The sequence below is a fragment of the Haliaeetus albicilla genome, chromosome 19 (genome assembly GCF_947461875.1).
Source record: "Haliaeetus albicilla chromosome 19, bHalAlb1.1, whole genome shotgun sequence".
Lineage (NCBI taxonomy): Eukaryota > Metazoa > Chordata > Aves > Accipitriformes > Accipitridae > Haliaeetus > Haliaeetus albicilla.
In genome coordinates, this window is record NC_091501.1 from 27935606 (window position 1) to 27962738 (window position 27133).

The 27133-nt window shown below is 38.8% G+C and overlaps 1 protein-coding gene across 6 annotated transcripts in view; it reads left to right on the top strand.

Annotated features, from left to right (window-relative positions):
* Positions 1-27133, top strand: part of SHISAL1 (shisa like 1) — a 195365-nt gene that overhangs the window by 141987 nt on the left and 26245 nt on the right. For 4 of the 6 annotated variants that reach the window (XM_069806951.1, XM_069806952.1, XM_069806949.1 and 1 more), the window contains 4 exons: positions 6126-6224; positions 14993-15206; positions 23711-24034; positions 25704-25733. In XM_069806951.1, the coding sequence (XP_069663052.1) occupies positions 6155-6224; positions 14993-15206; positions 23711-24034; positions 25704-25733 (638 nt within the window). In that variant the 5' untranslated portion in view covers positions 6126-6154. The remainder of the gene's footprint in view (positions 1-6125; positions 6225-14992; positions 15207-23710; positions 24035-25703; positions 25734-27133) is intronic. The other 2 variants (XR_011328765.1, XM_069806953.1) reach the window with 1 other exon arrangement.

Here is a 27133-nt window from a genome sequence, read left to right on the forward strand (position 1 = left end):
GCCTTAACAGTTGTAGCACGTACAGGTTTCTTGGCCTTGTCTTATGAATAACAGCTATAGACTGACTGCTTGACGTTCACAAGATGGTCTTCAGGCTGTACTTAATAGCTTTATTTTTTAGGACTCATGCATGTTGTCTCTGTGTGGAGGATAGCTGGGGGAAATAATAAACATGGGGGTGAAATAAAACAAAGTAGTATATATTTTCAGTTTTAAAAATTATAAGGGGGAAGAATTTCATGATCAAGTTAGTTTAATATAAATTTGCTCGTCTTTAGCAATACTAAACCCCTAACTGTAATGCTTTATCCGCAGTTGTGCAGACTCACACATGCTTAACTTCAAGTATATGTGTAGTCAGATGTTTTTAGGAGAGACACTGAGTAATGTTAATGCTGCACTATAATTCAAAAGGTCTTCTACCAGCAGTTCCTTTTCATAGGTTGTTTCAATCGTTTCAGGTAAGACAACTGTCAACTGAAAACTAGTGTCTGTTTTTCATAAACATTTTCTTGAGGTTATCGCATTGTGAAACCACGTTTTCTTAATAATCAGGTTTTCTTTCACACCGGTTACATTGCTGCCTTTGTAAAAAGACTGTAATTTCACTGTAATAGCATTCATTAACTCATACTAGATACATTTTTAAGCCTATTTTAATGTGAGAAGTGAACAGAGCTGGACTAGAAGTTAGGATTGGATCACAGCCTTCTCTTTTCAATCTAATTTTAAACAGCTTTCTCAACCACTGTGATTGTGTCAGCCACATTATTCATGCCCTTACTGCTGCCACAGTGCAACTGGTGTTGTCTCTCGTCTTCACGTGAGCAAATAGGTTGAAAAGAGTCATTTCCCTGCTGGTGATCCACCACGTCCCAACAATGTAGGAAGTGCAGCAAAGCTAATACGTCTCTGAGGTTAGTCAGGGTGTTTTCCAGGAGGAGACTGGGGAATAAGAGATTATGGAAATCAGAGCTTTTCTAGGTATCGTTTAATCACAACTGTGAAAGATGACCGTGTCCCAAGAGAACGGAGGAAGAAGTGGAAGGGAGCTCCTCACTGCAGCTCCTGCTGTGGCGTGGTTTCCCAGGGCCAGGTCCCTGGTACTCACTACGATTGGAAGGCCTACTGGACATTAGGGTGAAAAGAGGGAGTCATCCTCAATTACGTCACATGTGGTGGTATGTTTTTACCTATATAGTTATGTCTGTATGTAGATGCACCTTTCTGGGTATAACAGTGATATACCTATGTACCTTTTGATTCACTATGAGAAACAGCAGAAGCTCTAGGGCTCTGCACTTTCGTAATGCGGTATTTTTATTTGCCTCGGAAGATGTAAATTTACTGAGTTGGCAGCCACCGTGGTATTTATTAGGACCTTCTGGGCACTAAGAAAATTAAACAACTGAAACTGAAAACGACACTGAAGTTACATGTAGCACCTTGCCGTAAAGTGTACAGCCAGATTTAAGAGGAGGTATAGGAGGTATAGCAAATATGTTTTTTAACAAAGATTGTAAGAAGTGGAAGTTGTTGGCCTAAGAAAAGGTTGAGTGAAGATATAGCACTTTTGGTATGCATTAATTAAAGACTGTTGCAAAGAGAGGTGTAATCAATGTTGCTATAGTTAAGTCGTTCTCCAGCTCCACTAGGGATAGGATGGGCTTGAATCAAAGCAAAGGAGCTGCAAGTTAGACATAGGAAACCTTTCTAGCCATGAGGTTAGAGGAACAGTGGAAGTGAACTGCCTGAGAAGGCTGGAAAACCCCTCTGGTGGTGGAGATTCTGTGAACTTCTGCTAAGAATGGTTCAGAGGTACTTAATCCTGTGACAGAAAGGTGGATTAAATGACCTCTTGAATCACCTTATTTTCTGTTATCCTATACAGAGAGCTAACTTGTGAGGCAGTGCTGATGTATTTAATAAATTCTCTTGCTAACTCCTTTTGTTCTTTCTAATAACTGAAAAATGCAAAAAGTGCAATGTTTTTCAAACATCTCTTCTAAACATAGCTTTTGTTTTCCTTCAAAGTGAGGGGAAAATTATTTCTACATAAAAATCTTGCCACATGAAATGGTTATTTCTCTTGGCAGCTTTTCTTTCCAATGATTCACTGATTCAAGAAAAGACAGCTAGATAAAACTATATGGATAACCGAAGCAATGTACGTAACCAAAGCAATGTACGTAGCAGCAGAGTAAGAGCTAAAATGTCACGGTGTGTAAGTAAAAAGTAAAATCTGGCGTAATGACTGATACATGTGTCTGGTCCCTGCATCTAAAGTCCATGGTGAGGAGGGAGGTTAAAGGCAAATGAGTTCCGTTTCTGTAGCGGTGGGGAGATTGGAAGTTAGAGTGCAATTGCAGACCCTTCGTCAGCAGAAACAAAAAGCCACCCACCTGCTGAGTCTCATATTAATGTCTGTTCTCCTTGATCATAACATTACAGCATCTTTCCTTTGAATGTTGCTGTCTTTGAATCATTCATTGTTGCACCTTCTGCAAGGGAAAGCAGTAGTCCTAACATAATCCATATTTCGTGAAAAGATAGCAAAGCACTTAAAAAACATGAGTAAGGACCAATTTTTCTATTTCACAGTAGACGTGTTGAAAAGCAGAGCAAAAAAAAGCCTCTAAACCAGTGATGCCTCAACCATTTCTTTAGTCTACTTTATGATGTAGCTGCAGAGATACTTGTGATTGCTAGCAGAACGGAGCAGGGTGGTGTGAGGCTAGGAATCTCGAAGGATATGGAAAAGGATGGGCATTTTCCTTCCCTCGACAGTGACCACAAATAAGCTTAAAATGGTGCATTAAAAATTAAAATTGGTGCATTAGACCACCCTTCCAATTGCTGATTTACAGAACTAGAAAAGAAAACCTAATCTCTTACCCTCCAGGCCCTCGAATTTTATTAAAACAAAACAAAAAAACTACAACCAAATCTACCTTTCCTCTTTCCTTCAAATGTAATTCTCTATTTTTAAAGTGCCCTGTCAGTCTTGACTAATAATAATCATAAAAAATTATTCAGCTAGATCACTGCTAATTACTACGTTTCTATCATCTCTATTCTGTGGTCTAGCATTAGGAAATACTTCGTAAGATCTAGGCACTTTCTTTTAGCGAGCCACCTGTTCTGCCCAGCTCTTCCACCTGTCTGATTGAGCTCTAATAGCTCAGAGACATCCTCACGATACTGCACTAAATATGACTGCTTTAGTCAGACAACAGCTTGTAAAAAAAAAATTCAAAATGGTCAAGTAGTGAATGGTTAGTTGTATCTCTGTCCATCTAAAAACGGTCATACTCAGTTTAATGATCACTGAAGCAGTCATTACAAAATCTGAGCACTTCCCTGTCATCACAGATATGTATATATTTATACATCTACACAGTTTCTGTTGCTCTCCTGGCCTTTGATGTGTGGCTCTAGTGTTTTAGTCTCTCACTCTGATCTTCCCAGCTGGCACTGAATAAAATGCAGGCATCACAAGACTTGGATTAAAGTGCCAATTTCATTGTTGCCAATTCTATTGGACATAATTGAATAAATCTTCCCCTCCCTGAAAAGCTTCTAGATTTCTACATACAGTACTGATTAAAAAATTACCAGTAAGGCTGTATGTACTCAATTACTAGCAAGACTGTACTTTTCAGAAAATGTGCATCTTACTTCCAGTCTGAGTTAGTCTTCCATAACTAATATGCTTCCCCCCCCGCAATCATTCTGACTACCTGCTCAAATTGCATGCTACTAAATAAGATACTTTATGCTACCTTCATCAACAACAACACTGAGAGAAATAAAATGTACTTTAGCATAAGCCCACAATGATATGCATTAGTTATATTACTCTCCTTAATTATTTATTAATTGGATTCTGTATTAACCATTCCATTAACTTTCTCTAGATCCGCATCATGTTCACAAGTTTGTAATTACCTGAATTATCTCATTTACTTCTAAAAATGCCCTTAGGTTTCTTCAGGTCCTCTGAAAGCTGCCATAGTTTCCCAACGAACTGGAAAAAGGATATATATGTCCCCTAGCCAGCTCTTCTAAAATAACTGGATACAAATTACACAGAATCGCAAATATCACATTATGAACCTTAGTATCAACTCATTAATGTCATCCTAAATTAGCCTTGATATGGAAATATTTAATAGTCTCAGCTATACCAAACATCTGTCTCTTCCCAGATACACAACAGAAATGCTTATTGATGTCTTTTTAATTAACTGTTACTAAAGCCACTATTTCCCTCTAGTAATGAATCACTATCAGAATTCCTGCAGCTTTGGTTTACTCAGGAAAAAATCTTACTCCTTTTATTCCTAACAATATTAGCAATAGCTTGTTCTTTGTATCTGTTTTTCATGATCAAAATCCTACATTCTTAACTTCTGGCTTATTTTGAGTATTATTCTTTTTTAAGCAATTCTAACTTTAAATTTGCTTGGTGTTTTAGTTAATATGATATTCCTTCTGAAAAAAAGGTGGTGGATTTTTCAAACAAGACTGATGCTTAGAGAGATATTCTTAATTAGCATTCATAGTTTTCTACACTCTTCCCCCCCCCCGCCCCGTGTTATACTTTTAATTGTTTTCCCCTTGGAAGAACTGATTTATTTTAAAGCAACAAATACAGTGGTTTGGATGTTAATCATGCTTGCAGGTAACAGTATAAACTGTCGTGATTTCTTGTACAAAAGTTACACTGATTTTTACGTTTGTGATCTGTTGTTTTTCATATGCTAAGATGACTTCTTAGAGAATCTTCTTGTGCCAGACACAGCATTTTTTGTTAGCGAGAAATCTTTTGTCTCTAAACACTTCATGGATAGCACTGTGTCTCCCCTCCTGTGCCCACATATGTTACTCAGAATTTAGTTATTCATGATAATGTTGATTTTTACTGCCTTCTATTTTGTACCATACAGGTGCAATTGTCTCGGGATTTTAATTTGATTCAGTAGATTGTAGTAGACACCTATTAGTAAACTACCTAGTATTTATGATACAGCACTGATTTCATAAGCACTTGGCATCATGTTGCTCTTGAGCTGTCAGCAGCAGTGTAATTTTTCACATAAATTGCCATTTTCCTTTCTTTTTTCCAAGTTGCTTCTTTATAAACATCTTAGAACAATGTTTTTAACAACCCAAGAATTAGACTCGCACTACCAGCTTTCAGTACTACCATCTAGGCTTTCTGGTTTATAGCCCAAGCTCCCAGTGTTGTTGTACAAACCAGTAAGCTACCTCTTTATTATTCTCTAATGTCAATGTGAGTTCAGGATGCTGAAGACCTTATATGTCCAGCATTAGTTTGCATTAGCAGTGACAACAGCATAGGGTACCAGACGTTCCTACTGATGTTGATGACAACACTTGCACTGGGACAGAGTCTCTGCTAGAGCTGTAGAACGTGCAGCTGGTGACGTCGAATCCATGTGGATATAAGATGGGTTTGGGCTCACCCAGTTGTGGGGCTGTTCTGCAAAAAACTAGGATAGCCTTTTTCTGATGACTGCCAGCCAAACTGCATCACATCTCACCATCATTTCTAGGAAAACAAGAAATAAAAATCCCATTAAATGTTCTGATTGTAATGAAAATACATTTTTTTAAATGTTTCCAACCATCTCAGTTGCTCGACCCACTTTCTGAACCACTGCACCCTCTAATGGGGTAAAACAGATTGACTTTCAAAGCAGCCAATATATTTTTATATTGTTTATATCCTTATAGGCATAGTACACCAGCCCATTCTTTTGACAGTAAAATAAGCACAGTTTTGCTGAATGTAGAACACAGGGGAGGTGTGAATATCCAATAAAGACTTTATATGATTCGTCTCTACTCTGGATTAATCAAAAGTATGTAAATAGCTGTATACATTAATGGTGAAATGAGAAAGGAATTTTTACGAAATCATAGAAAGGAGAATTTATTTAACTTCTAAATCCAGAAAGAAGTATGACTGGTTTGGGGTTTTTTTCCTTATTGTGTGAAGCCATCTCATTTTACTAAAGCTTTGTGGGGAAGTAAAAGTTTGAACAATGAAAGTGAGATGAAACTGACACTTAACCATGATGTTGCATCTTGTCAAACAGGTAATTCTCTAATGGACCAATGAAAGCCAATGATGACAAGTTGTGGTCAACAGTCCTTGAATGTGCTGATGGTTCTGCTTTCATTACTCTTGTCAGCAGGTAACTTTTATACTTTGAATTTATCTTTCGCTGATGTGTGCCACAGGGAAAAATTAGTTGCAATTTAATACTGGCTTCCTACAAAACAAACAAGGTCAAATGGATTGTTAATAGAGCAATAAGTAAATAAAGCCTTTTTGTATTTAAGAACTGGAAGCTGGAATTTGAAATGCAGTTGAAAATTCAGTTTAAGAAGGAAAAGGTGGTGGGACACTGACGTGGTAAAGCAGGCTGAAAATTTAAAGGAAACAAAGCTACTGTTTTGATATGCTAGTTTTTCAGCTCATCTAAAAGAAAAAAGCAAGCTCTGGACTGCCGTACAATCCAACCATTGAGCTAAATAACCGTCTATTGGAAGCAGAGCAAGTTGGGATCCAATTGTGTGGTTTTATATGTGCACGCAAGAGAATGTAAGCATGTGAAGGATTCAACTGGGAACTTATATGTTAGATACCATGTAACTTGGGTTATATATACTTAAGAGAAAAATGCATGACATCACGGTACCCAAATATTATGTTATTTTCCTGAATCTAAAGAATTGACTGGACCAGGGAGTGGTTCAAGAGATTTTTCTCCTGATGCCTGGTAGATCTGCCCTAGATGTTTGCTACTAGCACACAGAAAGGATTTGTGCAGAAATCTGTAAGTTGTTAGACTGAGAATTAGTTGAATGCTATGGTTATTAGTTGCATTCGTTCTTCAGGAGTTATTTATGACATTAAGGTTTCTGTAATTATGAATGAATATTTTAAAAAATAGTAATTAAAAAGGTTCTTAGTCCAAATAGATTTGATCCTGCTAGTTTTTAACTCTCAGTACAACCTCTTTTATACTCCGTTCTTGAAGCACTTTTTAATCCAAACATTTTTTTTTTCCATCACTGCTCCTTATTCCCTTGTACTACATCACATCCCTAACCACCATACTTAAAACTTTACCAGGCATTATGTATCTTAAAGTATCCTTGTGTTCCAGTAAGATTGTTACTACTTTGTCTGCGTAATGCCTATAATATTCAGCGTTAGATCCTCATCAATTAGTTCGAGTGTGCGTTTTGTTGCCCACAGTCTCATTGCTTGTTTGCAAGCATTTGAGTTGATTCTTGCTAATGATAGTTCGTTATTTAGCTATAGCTGACACAGTCCTTTTGGTAACAGTGTTACAATATTATCAACTAGACTACTTCTCTGCCTAATCTTAAACTAGTGTTTTCCTTTAGAGTCCTTCCACGCATACCCCTATGTATGGCGCTGCATCCCTACTTATGTCACTCCCCTCCTCCTGTGCACTAGTCAGCACAGGGGCTGTGGCAGCTTCTTCGTTGTTTTCCAGGTTAAAGTCATTTCAGAAATGGTGCACGAATGAAGCCAGTTATTCAAGACAACTTCAGTGAATGTATCCCAGCGATCAAACTTAACAAAACTTCTCCAGCTGCTCCAGTCTCTTCTCTTGATTTTTGTTATGTTTTCATACCTTTACCGCTCTTTATAGGGAACTTCTACTAAAGACCTCCTGAGATCCCACTTCTCTGACCATTTTCCTCAAGACGGTATAAATTCCTGTGTTCCAGTTGAATGGGACACTGTGATTACAACATGTGTGCAAATAGAAGTAGTCAGCGACTGGTACATATACACACTTAATTCCCTCAAACCCAGCCATAAAGCCAGTGTTCTGATATTTTTTTCTCTTAGAAGAAGAGCACTGCCTCTGAGGTACAGTGTTTTTATTTGAAAGTAATTACGTATAGTTTTTACTTCTTACAGAATTTAACTGTTAACATCACAAAGTATTGTCTTTGTAAATGTGTACCTTATCTTCTTGTTGCTCCTTGGCTATTAGTATTTTATTATCTGACATCCATTCTTAGCATGTAGAATACAGGCTTAATTTGAAATCATCACAAGCCTTTCATGGCAGCCTAACTCTGCTCCTTGGAGAATTTTACTACTGACATCTGTAGGAGTGGGTTTAGGTCATTGCTAGCTCACGCGCATTTTACAGGATTAAATTTATTATTATTTTGCAGCCAGCATGAATGTAAATTTTTTTGTCCAAGATAGGTCACCTTCCATAAAGGAGAACTACTGGCTTTATGCAGTGAGAATGACAGGGGAAAAAAAGGATGCTACTCTCAATAGAATGATATGAACATCATTTTTAAACTGAGGTGGAATGAAAATCTAATGGCAGTAGTCCTTTTGAGTTGCCTAGATTTACAGACTTTTGTCTGTAAGATCATGCTTTACTTCCAAGTCTTTGATATACTAAGATTCACAGTCTTGGTATTAAATTTCTAAAATCCGTATGCATGGTTGAAAAGTGCACTTACCAATTGGAAGCGTAACTTTCACTGGCTCCACAGCCGGAATGAAAGTAAGGGCACGAGTAACAGAAAAGTTCCCGGAGCAGCTGTTCTCAGAGCCTGGTCTTCGTTGTGTCAGAAGAGGAGAGAAGCAGTGACGGTGGCAGCGGAGCAGAGGTGTGGGCAGGTACCGAGGTCGTGGCTCAGAATGAAGATGAATTTTGGCAGCTTTAGCAGCGTGGTTAGGAAGGAGATGCAGTTGCCTAACGTGGGCAAAATGCTCTCAGGGCAGGGACAAATAATGCTGAAAAGAAAGGCTTCCGTTCAGAGTAGGCAGGCTATGGCTCCATTTAAAAAAAAGATGAAATTGGATTGAGAATACTGAAACTTCAGCCTGATTTTATTTCAGTGCTATCAAGATCACAATGGCGTGCAATTTTAGGATTTGTGAACACTTACTAGTTGTACTAGCCGCACAAGGAATGCATAATAGAGGGGGGAGCAGCATGCAGTCGTGCCAGAAGAATATCCTTTCTGACCAGTAACTCTTAGATTTGCTTTGCAGTAATGTTGATACTTCTATTCATTTAATGGATTGAAACACATATATAAAATCAGGGATGACAGCAAGGCTTATATTAACAAGCAAAAATTGACAGATTATTTGCACATTACAGTATTTTTTTCTTTGAAATAGGAAACGAATGTCCATACAGCAAAATCATTGAGGATCTCCAATGGTTGGCATTGTGCTAAGTAAAATGCATACATGTGAATATTTCTGTGGATCCATACGGAAAGCTTATAAAGACCAGCCATTCTGAAAGCCTTGGGGTTTTAAAAATTCAGTAGCTAAATTAAAAATTTAATCAGCATTACATAGATCTCTAACTGTGAACAGATAGGGAAGTAAGTTTGATGTACACTGTCTGTTCACTTTTTAAGGTAGAGTAGATAAATCTTAAGATGAGCTTAAATCAGTCATTTGAAGCACAACAGACACTTCTCATCTCAAAATTAGTAAGAACAGAGATAGGAGCATCTATATTACTTACCTGTTCAATAATACTTTTCAAAAATAGTATGAGAATTTGCACATGCAACTCCACTTCAGAAACAGCTGCCATCTTTGCAACAAACAACTTAAGAGCCTTTCAGGTACAATACTTTTATCTGAAGCATTTCTGTAGAAATAAGGCTCTTTAATCCTCAGGATTTAAGCAAAGTTATTTTCAGGAAAAATACTTTTTTTAAAAAAAAGACACACTTTGTTTATTGAATCTCTCAAAGAGAAGCAAAGAGAGCGAGTAAAATTACACAGATTACGATACATGGATACCGTTTTTTCACTGTGTACTAGGTCTGGCAGGGATGGGGTTCATTTTCTTCACAGCAGCCTGTATGGTGTTGTCTTTTAGATTGGTGACCAAAACAGTGTTGGTAAGACACCAGGATTTTAGCTGCTGCTGAACAGCCCTTACAGAGGGTCAGGGCCACTTCTGCTTCTCGTTGTGCACCCCAGCAGGGAGGCCGGGGGGGGCAGGAGCCTGGCGGGGACAGAGCTGGCACAACTGACCCGAACTGGCCAAAGTGGTATTGCGTACCACGTAACGGCACGCTCAGCGATAAAACCGGGGTGGGAGTTTATCCAAAAATTGCTCAGGGCCTGGCTGGGCATCAGTCTGCTGGTAGTGATTGCTTTAGCATCACTTGTGGCTTGGGTTTTTTTGTCGTTGTTGGCGTTTCGTTTTTCCTTATTCATTTATTAAACGGTCTTTATCTCGACCCACGAATTTTCTCACTTTGCACTTCTGATTCTCTCACCTGTCCCACTGGGAGGGGGAGTGAGCAAGCAGCTGTGTGGTGCTTAGCTGCCTACCACGGTTAACCCACCACACACTGACTACCAAATTCAGGCTGTAAGTCAATCATCATGTTATGCTCTTATTTGTGCATTTATTTTAGTCACTGACACACATTCTCCTATTTAAGGATTTGCTTAGGATTACATTTTATTACAGGTATCACTCCTCCTCTGACCTGATGTTATCTTCATTCTCCCTTCATTCTTTAGTCGATCCTTCCCCCAGTTTTCATCCCCAAAGAAGTTTGGGGTTGTTTTCCTTTTAAATTCAGCAAAGGACCCTTCTAGGGATCAGGGGGCACTTTCACATGTGCTGTTAAGTAAATCACTTGGCAGTGACGAGCAAGTAAAACTTCTTAGGGTCCTATAGCCCTCTAGTGCATTCTCACAATGCAGTGCCTCTCTCAGAGCACTGAGTAATTTCAGAAGCATGGAAGTAGTCGATTGCTTATGAAACATAAAGAACTAGTTTTAATTCTTATAACATGCGCTAGATGTATATACAAGTCAGGTATAACCTTGCAGGGCTGCTGTTCACTTGTGGTAGCTTAACACGGGTGTAATCACCTAAGCTAAGTTGTATTAATAACATATGAAAAATTACATTTTTGCTATCCTGTTATTTGCAAAACTAGTTTTACAATAAATATCTTCCATTAAAATGCGCCAAACTTGAAACCATCTACATTGGAGGCTTCAAAAATTACTAATGTGTAATTAGTTATAATAATGTAACTTTTAAAAGGAAAAATAAGTTAGTATATCTTTAGCCATAAAAGGCATTATACCTGCATTTTGAAAAAAAAATTATGATTCTGTTGATAATGCATGATAAACAACATTTGTGTTGCACTCTGAGGCTTTACAGGTATCAAAGAAAATTTTGTTTCCTAGGAGCAGCTGGCATAATCACAGTGCAGGTATTCCAGCTAAGAAGGGATAAGTGAAGATGACTAAAAAGAACTGTCAAACTGATCAGTTCAGATCAGTTATATTTTCTCTATGGCTGCATCTGAAGTAGTGCATCCATTAAGCCATCTACTTCTGAAAGTTATCCTTCAGCTGGATAGGGAGAACACTGGACAAGGTGGAGAGAAAAAACCCAAACACAAATGTTCAGGACATAAGCAGCACTAAAGGAGAAAAAAGGAAAGTCGTTTTTCTTACTATAGAGAGTTTATCGCACAGCTTTTTTGATATAGCACATATGTATCTTCCTCTGAAGCATCTGAAACTGGCCATTTATCAGAGAGGGATTAGATGGGTGCTCTTCTGCTGGATACTGTAAACAAAAATACCATGGATAAACATCACTATTGGAAATGCAGTGCTACACTAGGAAGGTTACCCCTTCACTTGCATTTATTAGGTCCAATAATAAGACTTACTTTCTGTTTGTTGACATCAGGCATGGACTTACCTTTTTTCCTAGTAATGATGCCTAGTGAAACTAACATTGTAATGCATGTAATATGCACCCTTGCAAGCTGATACCAAACATTTACAAAACACTTAGGGACCTTTATAGGTGCCTAACCACGTGCATCTGATGCCATTTGACTTGCCCCAGATCATCCATGTGTGCACCAGACCTACAAGAGACCTCCATCTCCTCCACTGAAAGCTGGAGACCAGACAGAACAGCCTAGGGAAATCTTAGCTGGCACTGGAAACCTGGATTTAAGTAACTGAGTCAAGCTCCTGTTCTTGTTGGAAATCAAATACTTAGTTAAAAGTTCTATTTAGTTTGTGAATTTCTCCCATGCCGCGTTTCTCCTCCATTGTTTTCCAGATTTAACTTTTCCAAAAACAAATGATAGGTAGTTAAAACTAAAATGATGATGGGACAGAGTGCAACCTCAGCAAGCTTCCCGTTAATACGGCAGTGGGAGGAGCGGCTGACAGGCCATAGGGTTGTGCTGCCATCCAGAGGGACTGGGGCAGGCTGGAGACGTGGGCTGGCAGGAACCTCGTGAAGTTCAACACGGGGAAGTGCCAAGTCCTGCACCTTCCTGGGGAGGAACAGCCTCAGGCACCAGTATATGCTGGGGGCCAGCTGGCTGGAAAGCGCTTTGTGGCTCCATTAGTAGGAGTGCTGCCAGCAGGCGGAGGGAGGTGAGCCCTCCTCTCTACTCAGCACTGGTGAGGCCACACCTGGAGTGCTGTGTCCAGTTCTGGGCTTCCCAGTACAAGGGAGAGATGGACCTACCGGAGAGAGTTCAGCAAAGGGCCGCTGAGTGACGAATGTGACTGGAGCATCCCTCGTATGAGGAAGGGCTGAGAGAGCTGGGACTGTTCAGTCTAAGGAGGAGAAGACTCGGGGGGATCTTACCGATGTATATAAATACTGAAAGTCGGGATGTAAAGAAGACTGAGCCAGGCTCTTTTGGGTGGTGCCCAGTGACAGGACCAGAGGCAGTGGGCACAAACTGAAACACAGGAGGGTCCCTCTGAATGTTAAGAAACGTTTTTTCATTGCGAGGGTGACTGAGCGCTGGAACAGGTTGCCCAGGGAGGTTGTAGAGTCTCCATCCTTGGACATACTCAAAAGCCACCTGGACATGGTTCTGGGCAACTGGCTGTAGGTGGCCCTGCTTGAGCAGAGGGGTTGGAGCAGATGACTCCAGAGGTCCCCTCCAGCCACAACCACTGAGTTTTGAAAAAAATTAATCAACCCTGGAACAGTTTTATTATTGCTACGTTAATTAAGGAAGGATGCGGGGAAGTAAGTACTTGTTCATACAATTACATGCTTTGTGGATTTTGTGACAGACTTTGAACATGCAGATCTGTTGCAAGCGTTAACAGAGGATTTTGAAAACCTAAGTCTAAAGAAAGACAATTTTTTTACTGATTATAGCATCCTCAGATTTGGAACACACATTTTTCCCAGGCAGGGCAAGAACAGATAGGTAATTAGTTTTCTCAGTATCTGTGTTCCTTTAGAAATATCATTTTTCTAGCACTTTCAGTTCCTGACTGAATTAGTCTACAGAAGGATTTTCTCTTTTGTTAAAGTAACGATGACAGGTATGTGTGTGTGCATGTGCCAGTATGTATATGTGTGTGTGTATATATATATATATAAATGTGAAATGTTTAGAGTAGTTTTCCTTCACGCAGAGGGCAGTACAAGTTACCTTGTTTTCTCTTCAGTTTAGTACTCTGTTTTTGTTCTAAGTTCCGTCTATACACACAAAGAAGTAATCTCCACTGTCATAGTCCTTAATATGTGACTAGACCTACAGAGAGTGAGAGATTCATGAAATTAATGTATATTATAAAATGGAGAAACAAAAGTGTTAGGAATTGGCTTTTTTAAGCAACATAGAAAGAAATGAGGATTTGATGGGTAAGGTGCACAGATGCAATTACAGATCAACAGGGACTATGGGCAGAGAGATACTATACAGTTCAGCTAAGTACATGCAAGTCATTATCTGTAACCTCTTCTACTGGTAAACTGATAGAAAAATCATACACCAAGTTACAAGGGTTAATTCTGTCAGTCTAAAGTGAATATCCTTTATTAATTGGTACAAAGTTATGAAGTGCAGGTACCCACAGCATCACTGTGCCTCTGTTCTCTAATCAGAGTAAAAACATTTCACTGCTAAGAGTATTCAGACTCTTGACTTCTACATTTCACTTTCCTTAGAGTGTAAGGCCTTTGGGGGGTCTGTACGGTACACACAATCTCAAGTGATGCCGTAAGGCCTACCGTAACACAAACTATAGAACAGCTGAAACACTGGCAGTATGTGGAACCAAATATTGTCTCCTACAATACAAGACTTTTCAGATTGACCACGAAGTCGCGTGTGGTTGCTTATGACCGTACTGATAGGGATCTCTCTGCATCCTGCCCCTCTGCACGGTTGATTAGCTCAGGGAAACGAAGATGATTGCACAGCTCCCAGTTCAGAGCTGTTTGCGACCAGTAGGCTTACAGCATGGTCAGAGGGCTTGCATCTGCCCACAGTCTCACCATGCAGAGGTAACCACAGTGTGCCTGTCGCCACGCAACAATAAGCCTCAAAACTGCACAGCTGTATTTCTATTAGTTCTATCTATTTGCAAATTCAAAGTTGTTTTGTAATTACTATTTTTGGGAGAATAATCCTTATCAAAGAATGACTTCTACAGTAGAGACAATATTTTCTGTCAAGAACAGTGACTGTAAATCAAGTGCCATCAAACTTTTATTGCAGTTTTTACATAGACTTTTTGTTTTGATGAAGCCATCCCAGGAGAATCAAACATGAACATTGTTGGGTGGTTGTGGATATCCATATATTTAGAACAGCAGTATGAAAATGTTTCCCTAAATATTTTTGTGCTTCTTGGCATGGAGGGCATTTCTTCTCTTCCCTTAAAACAAATAATAGTAATCAGAAACATAGTAACAATAAAAGTCATGAGAGGCTAAATATTGTAATCTTCTAGTACTCAATGTTATGATGTTGAAAGTTCTGAAATATTTATGTTTTTCAGAAATCAAGCAACTGTTTAAGCTTAGCCAATGAAAAATTATAGTTCATAACATACAGATAACACAAGTCACTCACAAAGCCAATATTGTTCTTTGTTTTACAGTGCTGTCCGCACATTTTCGGGTCTGCGAGCCATATACGGACTACAAAGGTCGCTACCACTTTGGGTTTCACTGCCCCCGTCTTTCTGACAATAAATCTTACATCTTTTGCTGTCACCATAACAACACAGTATTTAAATACTGCTGCAATGAGACAGAATTTCAGACTGTTATGCAGATGAACTTAACAGGGAACGCAGATGGATATATGCATAAGTAAGTAAATGAGTTTTAAAGTACTCTTCACCGAACTGTTCCTGGTCTAATAACGTAGTCTGAGGTGTACTTAATGATGGAAGCAATTAGAATAATTGCACATACAGAAAAACATTACTAAAAGGTTTTTGCTGTTACAGAACTCCTAAAAGAAAGGATATTTTAGCTTTGGTTTCTTTGCTTTGACATGGGCTGTAAACATTGCTAGGAGAGTAAGTATGTAAAAGTTGCTTATAAATGTAACAAATATAAAGTTACATATAAAAGTTAGAAAAGGCTTTCTCCCAACCCCAGTCTGATCCAAACTATGTTTAAATGTCTATCAGTAAAAACAAACCCAAAAGATGTCCGCAGGGGAGAGAGGGAGTGAGTTGGCATTTTCCATATCGACTCAAATGCACTATTTTGAATCTCTGATGTTTTGAATATAAATCTCTTGTAATCACTGACCTTGGGGAACAGAATGTATTTGTTTATATACCAGCAATGTGTGGTCTCCTTGCCTGTTACCTGCGATACTTCCATGTACTGCTGGGGCATATCCTCTAAGGTAAATGTCAGTAACTTTTTTTCTAAAGAAGTAATAAGTAGCAAGTAGATCTTTGTTACTGATTACCTATTTGCTATGACAAAATCTTCACTTGTGGTCTGTCTCCTATTTAGTATTTGACATTCTGGACACACTAATCTGCTGCAATTTCTCTTGGTGCAGAGGGCAGCCTGCAGCTGATGTAAACCCCCAAGGTCAAATTCTGATCTATCGGCTTTCCCCTGCCATTTTATTCTGGTATCCAGCCCCTCCGGGGCAAGGAAGGAGCAGATTAAAGAGAACTGGAATTCCAGTCTATCGATTTTTCTTTACAACAGGGATTTTGGTGATTTATTCTGCGGTGCAAAAGTCAGTTGATGTGTTGTCATTCATTCCTATGGAAGCAGGTGCTAGGCTGCTAGGAGACTGTGGTGCGGGAATACTGATCTCAGCTCTTTTAACTCACTGTGTGCAGCTGCGTCCAGCAGCAGCCAGCTCACGGAGTTGGCAAGCTGCCATCTTTAACAACCACTTCTCATACAGCTCTGCCTAGAGAGGTTTGAATCTTGCGTAGATGTAGAAGTTGCATATGTCACGACCCAGACTGGACAGACCAGGGAGTCGTGTTTAATTAGAAATTCCCTCGGGCTAAATTAAGGTGAAACGACACCAAACGATCAGTTAAAGATTTTATTCATGACAGAAGCAAACTGAACTGGGGAGGCGTGGTAGTAGGTGGCAGGGTTTCTCACAACAGGAATTGGCATAGGACTACTTTTGCAAACCATGTAACCCAGGGTAACCGTATACATCGATTCCAGGAATAAGGAGATCCCTCCCGTTGAGTCAGGAGGTTCAGAGTGGACCCCCTTGCTTTCCAGGCGGCTGGATCCACTCCTAGTCTCAGACTTGGTCAATGGTTTATGTCTTGAAATGGATGAGGTGTAGGGATTGTGGAAAAGGAAAAGGAAAGAGAGAAGAAGACAGAGAAAAAGGAAGAGAGAAAGATTTCACTGGTCCTGGGTTCAGTCAGCCAAGGGATCCAGTCCCAGTGGGCTTGCGCACCCGGGGCTTCAGTTTGTGTCCTTTTAGCATCCTTGCCCTTCCTTTGGGCGGGCACCCAAACTCCTCAGGTTAATGAGCAGTTTGTGGAGTAACTTCTTCCCTGCAGACGTGGCCGTTGTTTGATCTTTGTATCAGAACAGGGAGCTGCGCACCCTCCCGCATGCCCTCCCCCTCCTGTTGCTGATGTCTGAGCTGATGGGCTTTTCACCTGGGTTCCTTGCTGTGTGGGGTTTGTCTTTAAGCAGAACTTGCCCCACCACAATGTTTGAGACATTAACTCTTTCAGTCTCTCACAGCATACTCTAACTTTACAGGTGTTAATGTGACAATCACCTACTATAAAGAAGTCTGTGTACTGTGTAGTGTAAAAAAAAGACAAAAATAGACTCTACCCATATAAGATACCTTTAAATCAATGTGGATCTATACCGTCTTGTTACTGTATGTGCAGGTATGTCCTTGAGGTGAGATTTCCTTGCCTTGGCCTTGTAGTGCATCTGGGAACATCATGAGAACGTATCACGCAGAATGCAGGGGAGGCCCTTGAGTCCAACAGGCCCATTAAAGGCCGTCCATTTTCTCCACCCTTTGTGCAGTCCGGACAATCTAGAAACCAGTAGTACCCTCACCTCGGGCTACCCAGCGCTGCCAACATACACACCTCCAGGCAACCTGGTGGAATTTAAACCACACTATGCCCCAGTGCCCCCACGCAATGCATACTCTGTATATGCTCCATGGTAAAAGTAGGATGTGCTCTCCCTTTGTTTGCTGGGATGACCCGGCAGCAATCGGATGCCTGCCTGAAGGGAGGTCCTCACAGGACTCTCAGTACGGAAGTTCTTTGTCTTGCACACAACAAATTTGCTTTATTTCTTCCCTTGCTGTTCTGTAAACACTGCACCAACACTGCTGTCTGCAAGTCTGCATAACAGGCAGCTTCATCACAGAGCTTGGGATGTTACTGGCCAATTGTAGTTCAGCCAAGTAGAAAGCCAATGCTTCGGGCTTTTTCCAATATCTCAGCAGCTACTCATGTAGTCATGGCCAGAGCTTACTAAGGTAAGGCCCTTCTGTTCTTCCTTTCACCAACAACCTGAAATGGACAGGGCAATCAGCCACTTCCCAAAGCAGACACGCACACAAGAACAGGTACAATCTGATGGCAAAATATGCCCTGGGATGTAGAACGTTTCTCTGCTTCCTGCGTTCTCTGTTCGCATGCCCACTCACATCTGTACATGTGCACACACATGCACGCACACCCACAGAAATAAACATAGGGCTGTTCATGTTATAGGGCTGTTGTGTGTGAGCAGTTCCTCAAGGGGAAGAAGGTAATTTGGTATTCTATGAACTACAGTATTTATTTTAATGAAAATATTTAGAGCATAGTGTAAGTATTACATTAGTTTTCATCTAGCAATCTTTTTTTTTTTTTTTTTAAATAAGTCAGTTCATTCAGTTGTGATGGAGAAAGAGCTACCTCTGTAGTCTTTGTTGGTAAGATTCATGCTTGAGAGCCACCTGCAGACTGTTGACCATATATGTCTTCAGTCCAGAATTTCCCGTGGACATGAGCTATGTGCTGATCTTTTGCGAAGATATGTGAAATCATGCTAAATACAATAAAAACCTTCTGGAGATGCAGCTTAGAGAAGTGCAAGAGTGGAACTGCCATTACCTTTTTGTAACTTCCTGAAACATCACTTCTGATGCCAGGAAAATGAAGAGACGGTAACTTTGTATGTAAAACTCCACCAATGTGGTGAGACAGAGGGAGAAAGATCTCCTCACCCTGAACACGCTGAGATTGGTAGAAAACTTCCTGATAATTTTGGTGTGCTGTCGAGGAGCAGAAAGAAGTGAAGCCTAGGTGCCTACACTAAAAACATTGTAAAGAGCATCTTACTTTATACGCTCTGACTTTATTTAACATACATGATAATTGAACTTTATTTGGTTTCTAATGGGTCCAGGGTTTACTTTATAGTAACAAAGTCAGCTCTTTGTTTAGATTTAATTTCACACACCACTGAAAAAAATTCTGATGAAACCTATTGTACTGTGGCTGGGGAGAATGATTTAGGATATGGGAATAGCAATGAACTGAAAAAAAAGGATTATAGTTTTCAGGGAAGAGTGATTCAATATTATTATTTGGTTTATTTTTCCCCTCAGTCATTCTTGTGATCATCAAAATAAATTTCTTGTTTTATAATACAGTTGAGGGAAAAAATTAATGAAGTGACTTGTAACTTCTTTGTCATGGCACAGCTGAAAAAACACATTTGTCTTCTACAGTCATGCAATATAACTATAGCCAGGTTTATTTACAATTTTTACATTACTATAACAAAAGATTTCTATGTTTTTATAAGTGCAGAATACTGGCCTATTACATCTTTGTGATCATGCAGATTAATCAGACTATAATATTTTTGAATGTGAACAATTAATTTAGTATCAAATATAGAAATACCAATGTCTAAAAGACAAGAAAAGTTCTGCCAAAGTATTTTTCCATAAAACTTTGTCTAATAAGTTGTTTATTCTTACAAATAATATTCACTTGAATCTAGTGTTCATACTCTCTCAGATTTTCTAGTATGCATGTTTGGGTGGATTATCAGCAGTACTGCTATGCTAGGGATCCTTCATCTGATACTGGAACAATATTATGGCAGTCTGTAATGCATCCATGTTTTTCCTTATCTCTTATTCAAGTTTTTCAGGGTTGAATGGCTTTTGCACACCACACTACAACATTGCACCAAAAGCAGTGGGAGGCTAGAATAGCACTATCTTTCTCCATGTATAGCATGTCCCCTGCAGAGCTGGAATTTGCTTAAATATCTCCAGAAAGTCATCTCTACAAGAATGAAAAAAAAAAAAAAAGAAAAGAAAAAAAGCATCAATTCCAGTACCAACCGTTGCAAAAAGATGTAATTTAGCTGGGAATGCCTCTTAGGTACTACATTACCAGATTCTACAGGAAAACACAGGATTGGGCAAAGGCCTTGAGATAATAGTAAAAACAAATTGGGAAAAAAAAAATTCACATTTAAAGCGTACATGCAAAAACTGCACAGATTTCCTCAGTGTTAGAAGTACCAAGGCGTTTGCTAGGATGTAAGCTTGCATTTCCTTGGGGCAACGCTTAAAAAACGTTATTACTGCAAGTAACAGCCCTGTTGAAGGAGAATAGGGAAAAAACCAGTTTCCATGGCCATCTGTCCACATTTAAAGTCTGCAGCTGTAGAATTCTGCTCACAATTGTTTTGATTTGTTGTTTTTTAAGCCTGAATTCCCAAATTAATTATTTTCCGTTCATGTGCTGCACATAAAAACCAACAAACTCTTCTAAAAAAAATATAGCCTGGTCCTAACCTGCTTGTCATCTGTCTCACAAAATTAATGAATTAGATGGAAGGAATCACATGGGTAAAAATAATAATAAAAGAACCTGCCCTTTCATTTGTGTGTAGGGATGTTAGAGAAATCTAAGCAGCATTCTGTAGATGGAGTAGGAGGAGATGGATGGTAAAAGTATTTATTGTTCTCAGAGAGCCCAGTTCAAGGCTCCCTGAAGTCAGAGCAAATCTTTCCATTTACACAAGTGGGCTCTGTCTAAAGGCTATACCATATATACATCATATTTCTACAAAAGACATATCTTAAAATAATGAGCTACTAAGCTTTTCTGATAGGTCCATGAATTACCCTGTTTCACAGAGAAGCTAAAAGGAAATTGTCTTGTAACTTTTACTCGAGATTTAGCTTTTGTATTTCTGTGCCAGCAGCAGCAGAGGACTGGGCAACCTAGCTTTAGGAGTCACTTCCAGTGTTGTATTGCTAAGCCTTGTGTTGAACCTAAACAGAAACCTCCGCAGTGACTGATGGGGAAGGGCAGGAGCCCGGGCAGGGCAGGGCAAGCTTTCCAGCTGGAGAAGGGGAGAGGCGATACAACCACACGAAAACAACTCAGTGTACTTGATCGTCCCTGTGAAGGAGCAAACCCCTATCATCTGAATCTCAATAAATTTGGAATCTGTTCACACTTTGGTTTTAATTGAAATGAAACTTCTGCACAAAAGTACAGGAAAATCAGATTGCAAGATGAAACTTTTGCAATTAAATCATTCAGTTCAATGAAATGACAGCAAATCCTATTAGTTTTTTGATTCCCAGTTCTTTTCTGTGTCTCTGGCCTTACTGCTATTCAGTGTAAGTAAGAGTGTTTATTTTCTAATTAAGACACCTTCTTAATTTGTAGGGAAGTTTTAATTTTTACTATACTCAGTAGCCATCAGCAGAATTAATATTTTCTGCCATCTTAATAGTTTGAGAAACAGAAAGCATCAAAGTACGGAATTTCCCTCTGTGTACAAAACATACTACTGATTAATTTTGCTTGTGATTTTTTTATAAGGCCCTTTTGATAGTGCTGTTGTCCCACTGTATGTTAATTAAAATAAAGCAGTCTTTCATTTTTGTACTTGTGAGAAACAGATGTTATTTAGAAGGAGCAGATGGATAACTCACATATGGCATGATTAATAACTTGTTGCTTTAAATTGGAACACTCAAAATAGCTCTAATTTTCAGTAACCAAAATTTTGATGGGTGAAACTAAATACCTAAAATACAAACAAGTTCTTTTGAGCTGACTATAAGAAACATTCCTGCCTCTCACATTGCTGCCAAAACAAAAATGTTTTCTAATATTTCCATTCTTACTATGGATCAAATACAGCTCACCTATTTGTAAAATGGATCCTATTGGCATTAGTGATGAAGAACAAGATTTGTTACGGAGGATTTTTTCCTGACTTCCCCAGCCTTCACTTCCCTTTTATTTGTATTAGCAGAAAATAGAAGAGTTTACCCCAATAGGCATAAATCCACTGAAAGTCAAAGAGTAGCACTGCTGAACAGTCTGGATTAACCTGATCCTGTTGTACTTTCAAGTGCCTGGACTGCAAGGATTTTAATGCATTACAAAGGTCTACCCGCTGTTGTGTGAAGTTAGACATGCATGTGTAAGTCTTTAGTGAAGGCAAAGATGCTTGAGTTAAGGGTTTTCACCAGCACTATATTTTGTCTACTTGCAGTCCTCCTGGAAATTTACTGAAATGTCCTTAAAATCCTAGGCTTGCGTAATCCTACAGTTACACAGGAAGGGACCCATTAACAGCTCTGACCTTCCTCATGTTACTTGGAGTTATTTGATGTGGAACCTCATTTAATCTAAGCACGTTATACCTGTGTAATGGAAAAATCATTCCCTGGAGAGGAGAATCAGTCTCCTTAAGTGCTGACAGGCAGCAACACAGAAATTAAAATTCTGATTTCTTATCTGATTTCTTGTTTCAAATCCTGATTTTTTTTTTTTAAAGTATAAAATGAAAGTTCATACAAAAGTTTAAATAGAGTCATACAAAAGTTCAAAGCAGAGACTTGAAATATTTTAAATCCGAAAAGGCTGCTGACATGTTTTTAAAATGTCAAAATATCTTTCTGGCTTGCATCTGTAATAATGTCTTCTCAGCCTTTTTTCTTCTCACAGCACTTCCATTTTGATCAATGTTCTGATAAAATACAGTTCCCTCAAAGTTTCTCTGAATGTCTGTGAAAGACAGCATGGTTGAGTGTGTGTTCAATTTTATTTATGTAAGTTCAGGTTCACGTAGATGTGGGTTGCCCACCTATTATTTCGATGTAATTTTTCTCCAAGACTGTCTTCCTAATGACATTTTTTACTAGTATCCCTTCTGCTTGCTCTTGTTTTTGCAGTCGCTGGTACACATACTTCCACATTAGCTTATAGGTCTAGATGAGCCTTCTTCACTGTACACCTAACGATCTCATTCTTACCCATTTCTTTCCTTCTCTGTTCTGACCTCATCCTCCCCACTTAGACAGTTTTCAATCCAAACTGCACTTACACCTGACAGTCATTTTTCTTTTAATAATATTGCATCTCCAGCAGAGCTTTAGCACTTCCTCCCCTTTTTGATCTCCAAATTCTTGACCCCTTATAACTTTTCCTCATTCCCCCCCCCCTTTCTTTTAATATCTTTAGTCATCTGTCATATAGCTTTACAGCTACGTGCACCATGTCAGCAGCTGATAATTTTCATGGCCTTTATCTATATATACACATTATAACTACACCAACATATACATATAAATGTAGTATAAATTTTCCTTCCTGTGGAATGCATTGTATAATATGATCTTGTCAATATTCTTCCTTCCTAAATTTATTACCAGGAAACTAAGGGATCTTCAGCAGTTGCTCTTGAAAGCCTATACTTTAGTAGTATCTTCTGTATCCAACAATAATTAATTATTGAATTCAGAGCATATCCAAGCACATTAAACACCTTTTAAGACAAGTGGTTTATAATGCATGTCAGCAGTGAATGTTTTCAATAGCATAGATGCTCCTTGGTCTCAATTATTACAGCGTATTTTCATATGGTTAACCCTCACTCTCATAAATGCCCTGCCACTTTCAGTAGGGTCACTCTCCGGGAGTGAGAATTTGCCGAATAAGACATATGACCCATCAACCATGTATGTATCAGTGGTCTCAATTAAAGCATTGAAGCTAACTGTACACCAAATTTATGTCTTGATATAAATACACAGATGAGAGGGAGAAAGAAAGATGTTTATAAGACTGGGGGCCTTATTTTTTAAAAAACTCCAATGTCATGCATATAGGAGTACTTAGGTTAAAATAATAAGTAATTTTTAAGGATACATGCTTTAGAACAAAATTTTTGCTTCATCTATCTATATATTATATAATTACTGAAACAACCAACCTTGATAAACTAACATGATGACCATAACTGATACATGAAATAACTTTTTCGTTTTCCCTTTTTTTCTTTCTCAGTAACTACAGCGCACTGTTAGGAGTGTGGATCTATGGCTTTTTTGTGGTGATCTTACTGGTACTGGACCTCTTGTATTACTCTTCAATGAACTACGATATTTGCAAATTTTACCTGGCACGGTGGGGAATCCAGGGAAAGTGGATGACACAGGGACAGAGCCGATGGATTAATCCTGCTCAGGATCCAAGCCAAGTACAGACACAGCCTCAGCCAGAGACACAGCCTCAAACTCAGCCACAGCCTCAAACATCACAGACAATACATACTTTAAAAGGAGATGCTTTAAGCCCACCCCTGATGTCTTTTCAGAGTACATCTGCCTGGTAAGTAAGTTAAGCCATATTATGATACATTTTTTGACTCTGTACTTTTGTAGTGTGAACAATCACCTGTATTTGGAAGTGCCTGCAAATTCAGGCTGAATGGCACCATTTCTAGCATATAATTTTTTATATCATGAACTGTCTTACAGAATTACTGCTTAGGAGTTATTTCTTACTCTGGAATGTATTAAGTCATCTTTTAGTACTGTTCTTAGAGAAATAGATGCAACGATTTTTTAGTGCTAGTTTTACTACTCTGTGGTACAACTAAACTACAACTCTTTTTTTTCTACATCAACCATTCTAAAATTAATTTTATTCTGGTGTCAAAGACTAAATGCTATGTGTATCTATGTATCTGTTGGTCTGGTTTTAAAAGATTGAGCTATTTCAGTGTTGCTATTTATACAATATGAGATGTCACAAATCCACACTATTTGTGGCATGAGACACAGAAACAACGTAAAAACCAGGTCAGGTTTTTTTATATGCATAGCCAAAAAAGCATAGCTTGATCTCATTTGACAGGGTGATACAAATAGGCTACTGTAAAGTTAAATGCTACAAAAACAAAACAAAGCCCCCCCAAAAAACCCAGACCAAATGGGAGACACATACTTCAGGAGCAGGCAGAACATGCAATATAAATAGAAGAAACTAAATACTGATAGCCATAGGACAAAATTACATTGAATGATTTTGGACTGTTCGTACCAAAGAAAACAGAAGCAAAGAAGACAGCTGAATAAAATGATGCTCTGAATAACATGTCAAGAAAGGTGGGGACTTTTGTGTTGGCAAGAAAGCATGAAGATATGGAAGGGGGCAGAGAGGGTACAGTGTCACCAGTGTATTTTAGAAGTGTTCCAGAAGGCTGAGTGCTGAGTTTTGGCAAAATAAGTGATCTAAGAATGAGTAGGGTGAAAAAGGTGATAGTGGTTCCTGAAGGCTCTAGAGCATGTAAAGCCACAATATTCATCTTGGTCTGAAACCTCTGGGTAGCACTGTGTTGCAGATGGGATGATGATAGCAGTGCAGTAGTCCTTTTATTTCTTAACTTGCCCTTTAGTTTTAAGTGTAAATCTAGAGCAAATAGGGTTGAAGATTCTTTATAATAAAAAAGGTAGTGATAGTTTGACCCAAGGAAAAGGATCAGTGAAAGAGGAGGTTGTTCGGCATAGTACCTGGTACTGGCTGTATCCAGTGCAGGTCAGACTTAAGGACCATTCTAGCAGGCCTTGTCCAAACAGAAGAGTCTAACCATGCTACTTAAGATAGACACTTGCTTGTGCTTAGTTGTAAGCACCCTTCTTTCCACTTCTTCCTCTTCTCTCCATTTTTCTTCTAATTGCTTCAGCTTTTTTTTTGCACATTGATTTCTCAGTCTTCAGTCAGAATTGCCATACAGGTTAAGGCCAACGTTTGTAGTACAACAGTTGTATTCTAGCTTAATATGTGTGTGCGTGTACGTGTGTGTATATATAAAAATGTAACAACTGCATGAATATATGTATATGTAAAAAATACTAGCCTGGTTAATACCACTTGGCATTACATATACCCACATAGCATTACAAACGAAAGGAAACTATTCAATAATTCTTGAAGGATTCTTGGTCACTTTCCATTTACTGACTTCTGTTGTTCTGTTTCTTTGCTTTATTTGAAGCATTAAGCGGGGAATGTATGTTAGGATCAGGTGAGCATATCCCATATGCTCCTTTTCCTGTGTTTGCAGGAGATGAGCATTGATAAGTCACTCCAGTAACCCTCACCCCTTCCCCAGTGAACTGTCCGTCTGTGCTCTCCTCAGTTCCCATAAAATTGATTCTTCTTTTCCCTAATCCTTTCATTGCTCAATGGAAGAAAAAAGTAGATGTTTCCTTAGCAAAACTAATTTTATCCCTTATATTTCAGCATGTAAAACACTTGCAAGAGATGCCATATTTTCAAACTTATAACCTGCAACTTCTGAAACTCACAACCCCTTAACCAAGCACGTAGATGACTCGGAGTTGGATACATAAAAAATACCAAGAAAAAGCTAGTAGGCACTGGTGATCACAGGCAGCGTGTTTAGCATGTGAAAGAGGTTTTTGAGTAAACAGCTCCCTCAGAAAATGACTTGCGTACTACAGCAATTGCTAAGATAGTGGGGAGTAGGAGGAGGTTGCCTGGTTATTTATTTCTCTGTTAGATAATCTGCAGGTTATATACATGAAAATATGGTAATTTTGCCATATAAAAATTAAGTTTCGTTTCAGAGTCCGGTTCTGCTGTAGTCTATGTTTGATGAATGACCGCAGTACTGTCTTCTCAAAATGTAATCATACTATCAGTGAAGAAGTGCAATGGAGTTACTGGATTTACAATTTCCATCACTGGTTTTAAAATTGCCTAATCCATTAATACCTTTTTGTATTTTACACCTGAATTTCCATTATTCTAGGTGATGACACCAACCTCTTAGATGCATTGGTAACTTTTCAGTTTATGTTGGCATTTTTAATGTGTCCTAAACTTATCCCAGCATTTCCCTTCATAGAGAAAATAAGCATTTTTCTTCAGCACCTCACACACACGCTTATGTGTGTGTATATAGATATATACACATATATCATAAGAACAGTTCCTGTTTACATATGAGCTTTTTGAAAATACAAAATAGATTTTTTTAATCCTGTGAGATATGCATATATCCCAGGGCATAAAAATTTAAATACGGTTAAAGACATTTTCCAAAAGAGTTTGCAGCTTTTCATGATGACAGATGTTGTTGAAGTTGTTAGCTTCCTGTACTACATTTATCCTAATACCGTTAAAAAAACCACGCCCATTCTAGAAGACACATGATAATAATAGGAGAGTGATTCTTGCACATCAAGAACCTCAGCAGCACTGAAGACTTTAGGTATCCGTATTGCCGAGAACTGACAGTGTAAGAAATTGTCCCAAAAAGATGGCAGGATTAACCTATAGTTTGTAAAGCAGTTTGGGATCTTCCTGGATTAAAAAAAATATGTAAGTGCTTTTTATTTTATAATTTCTTTTCTTGTTCTAGTTTAAATGCTATGAATTGGCAGTGAAACCAATGACTGA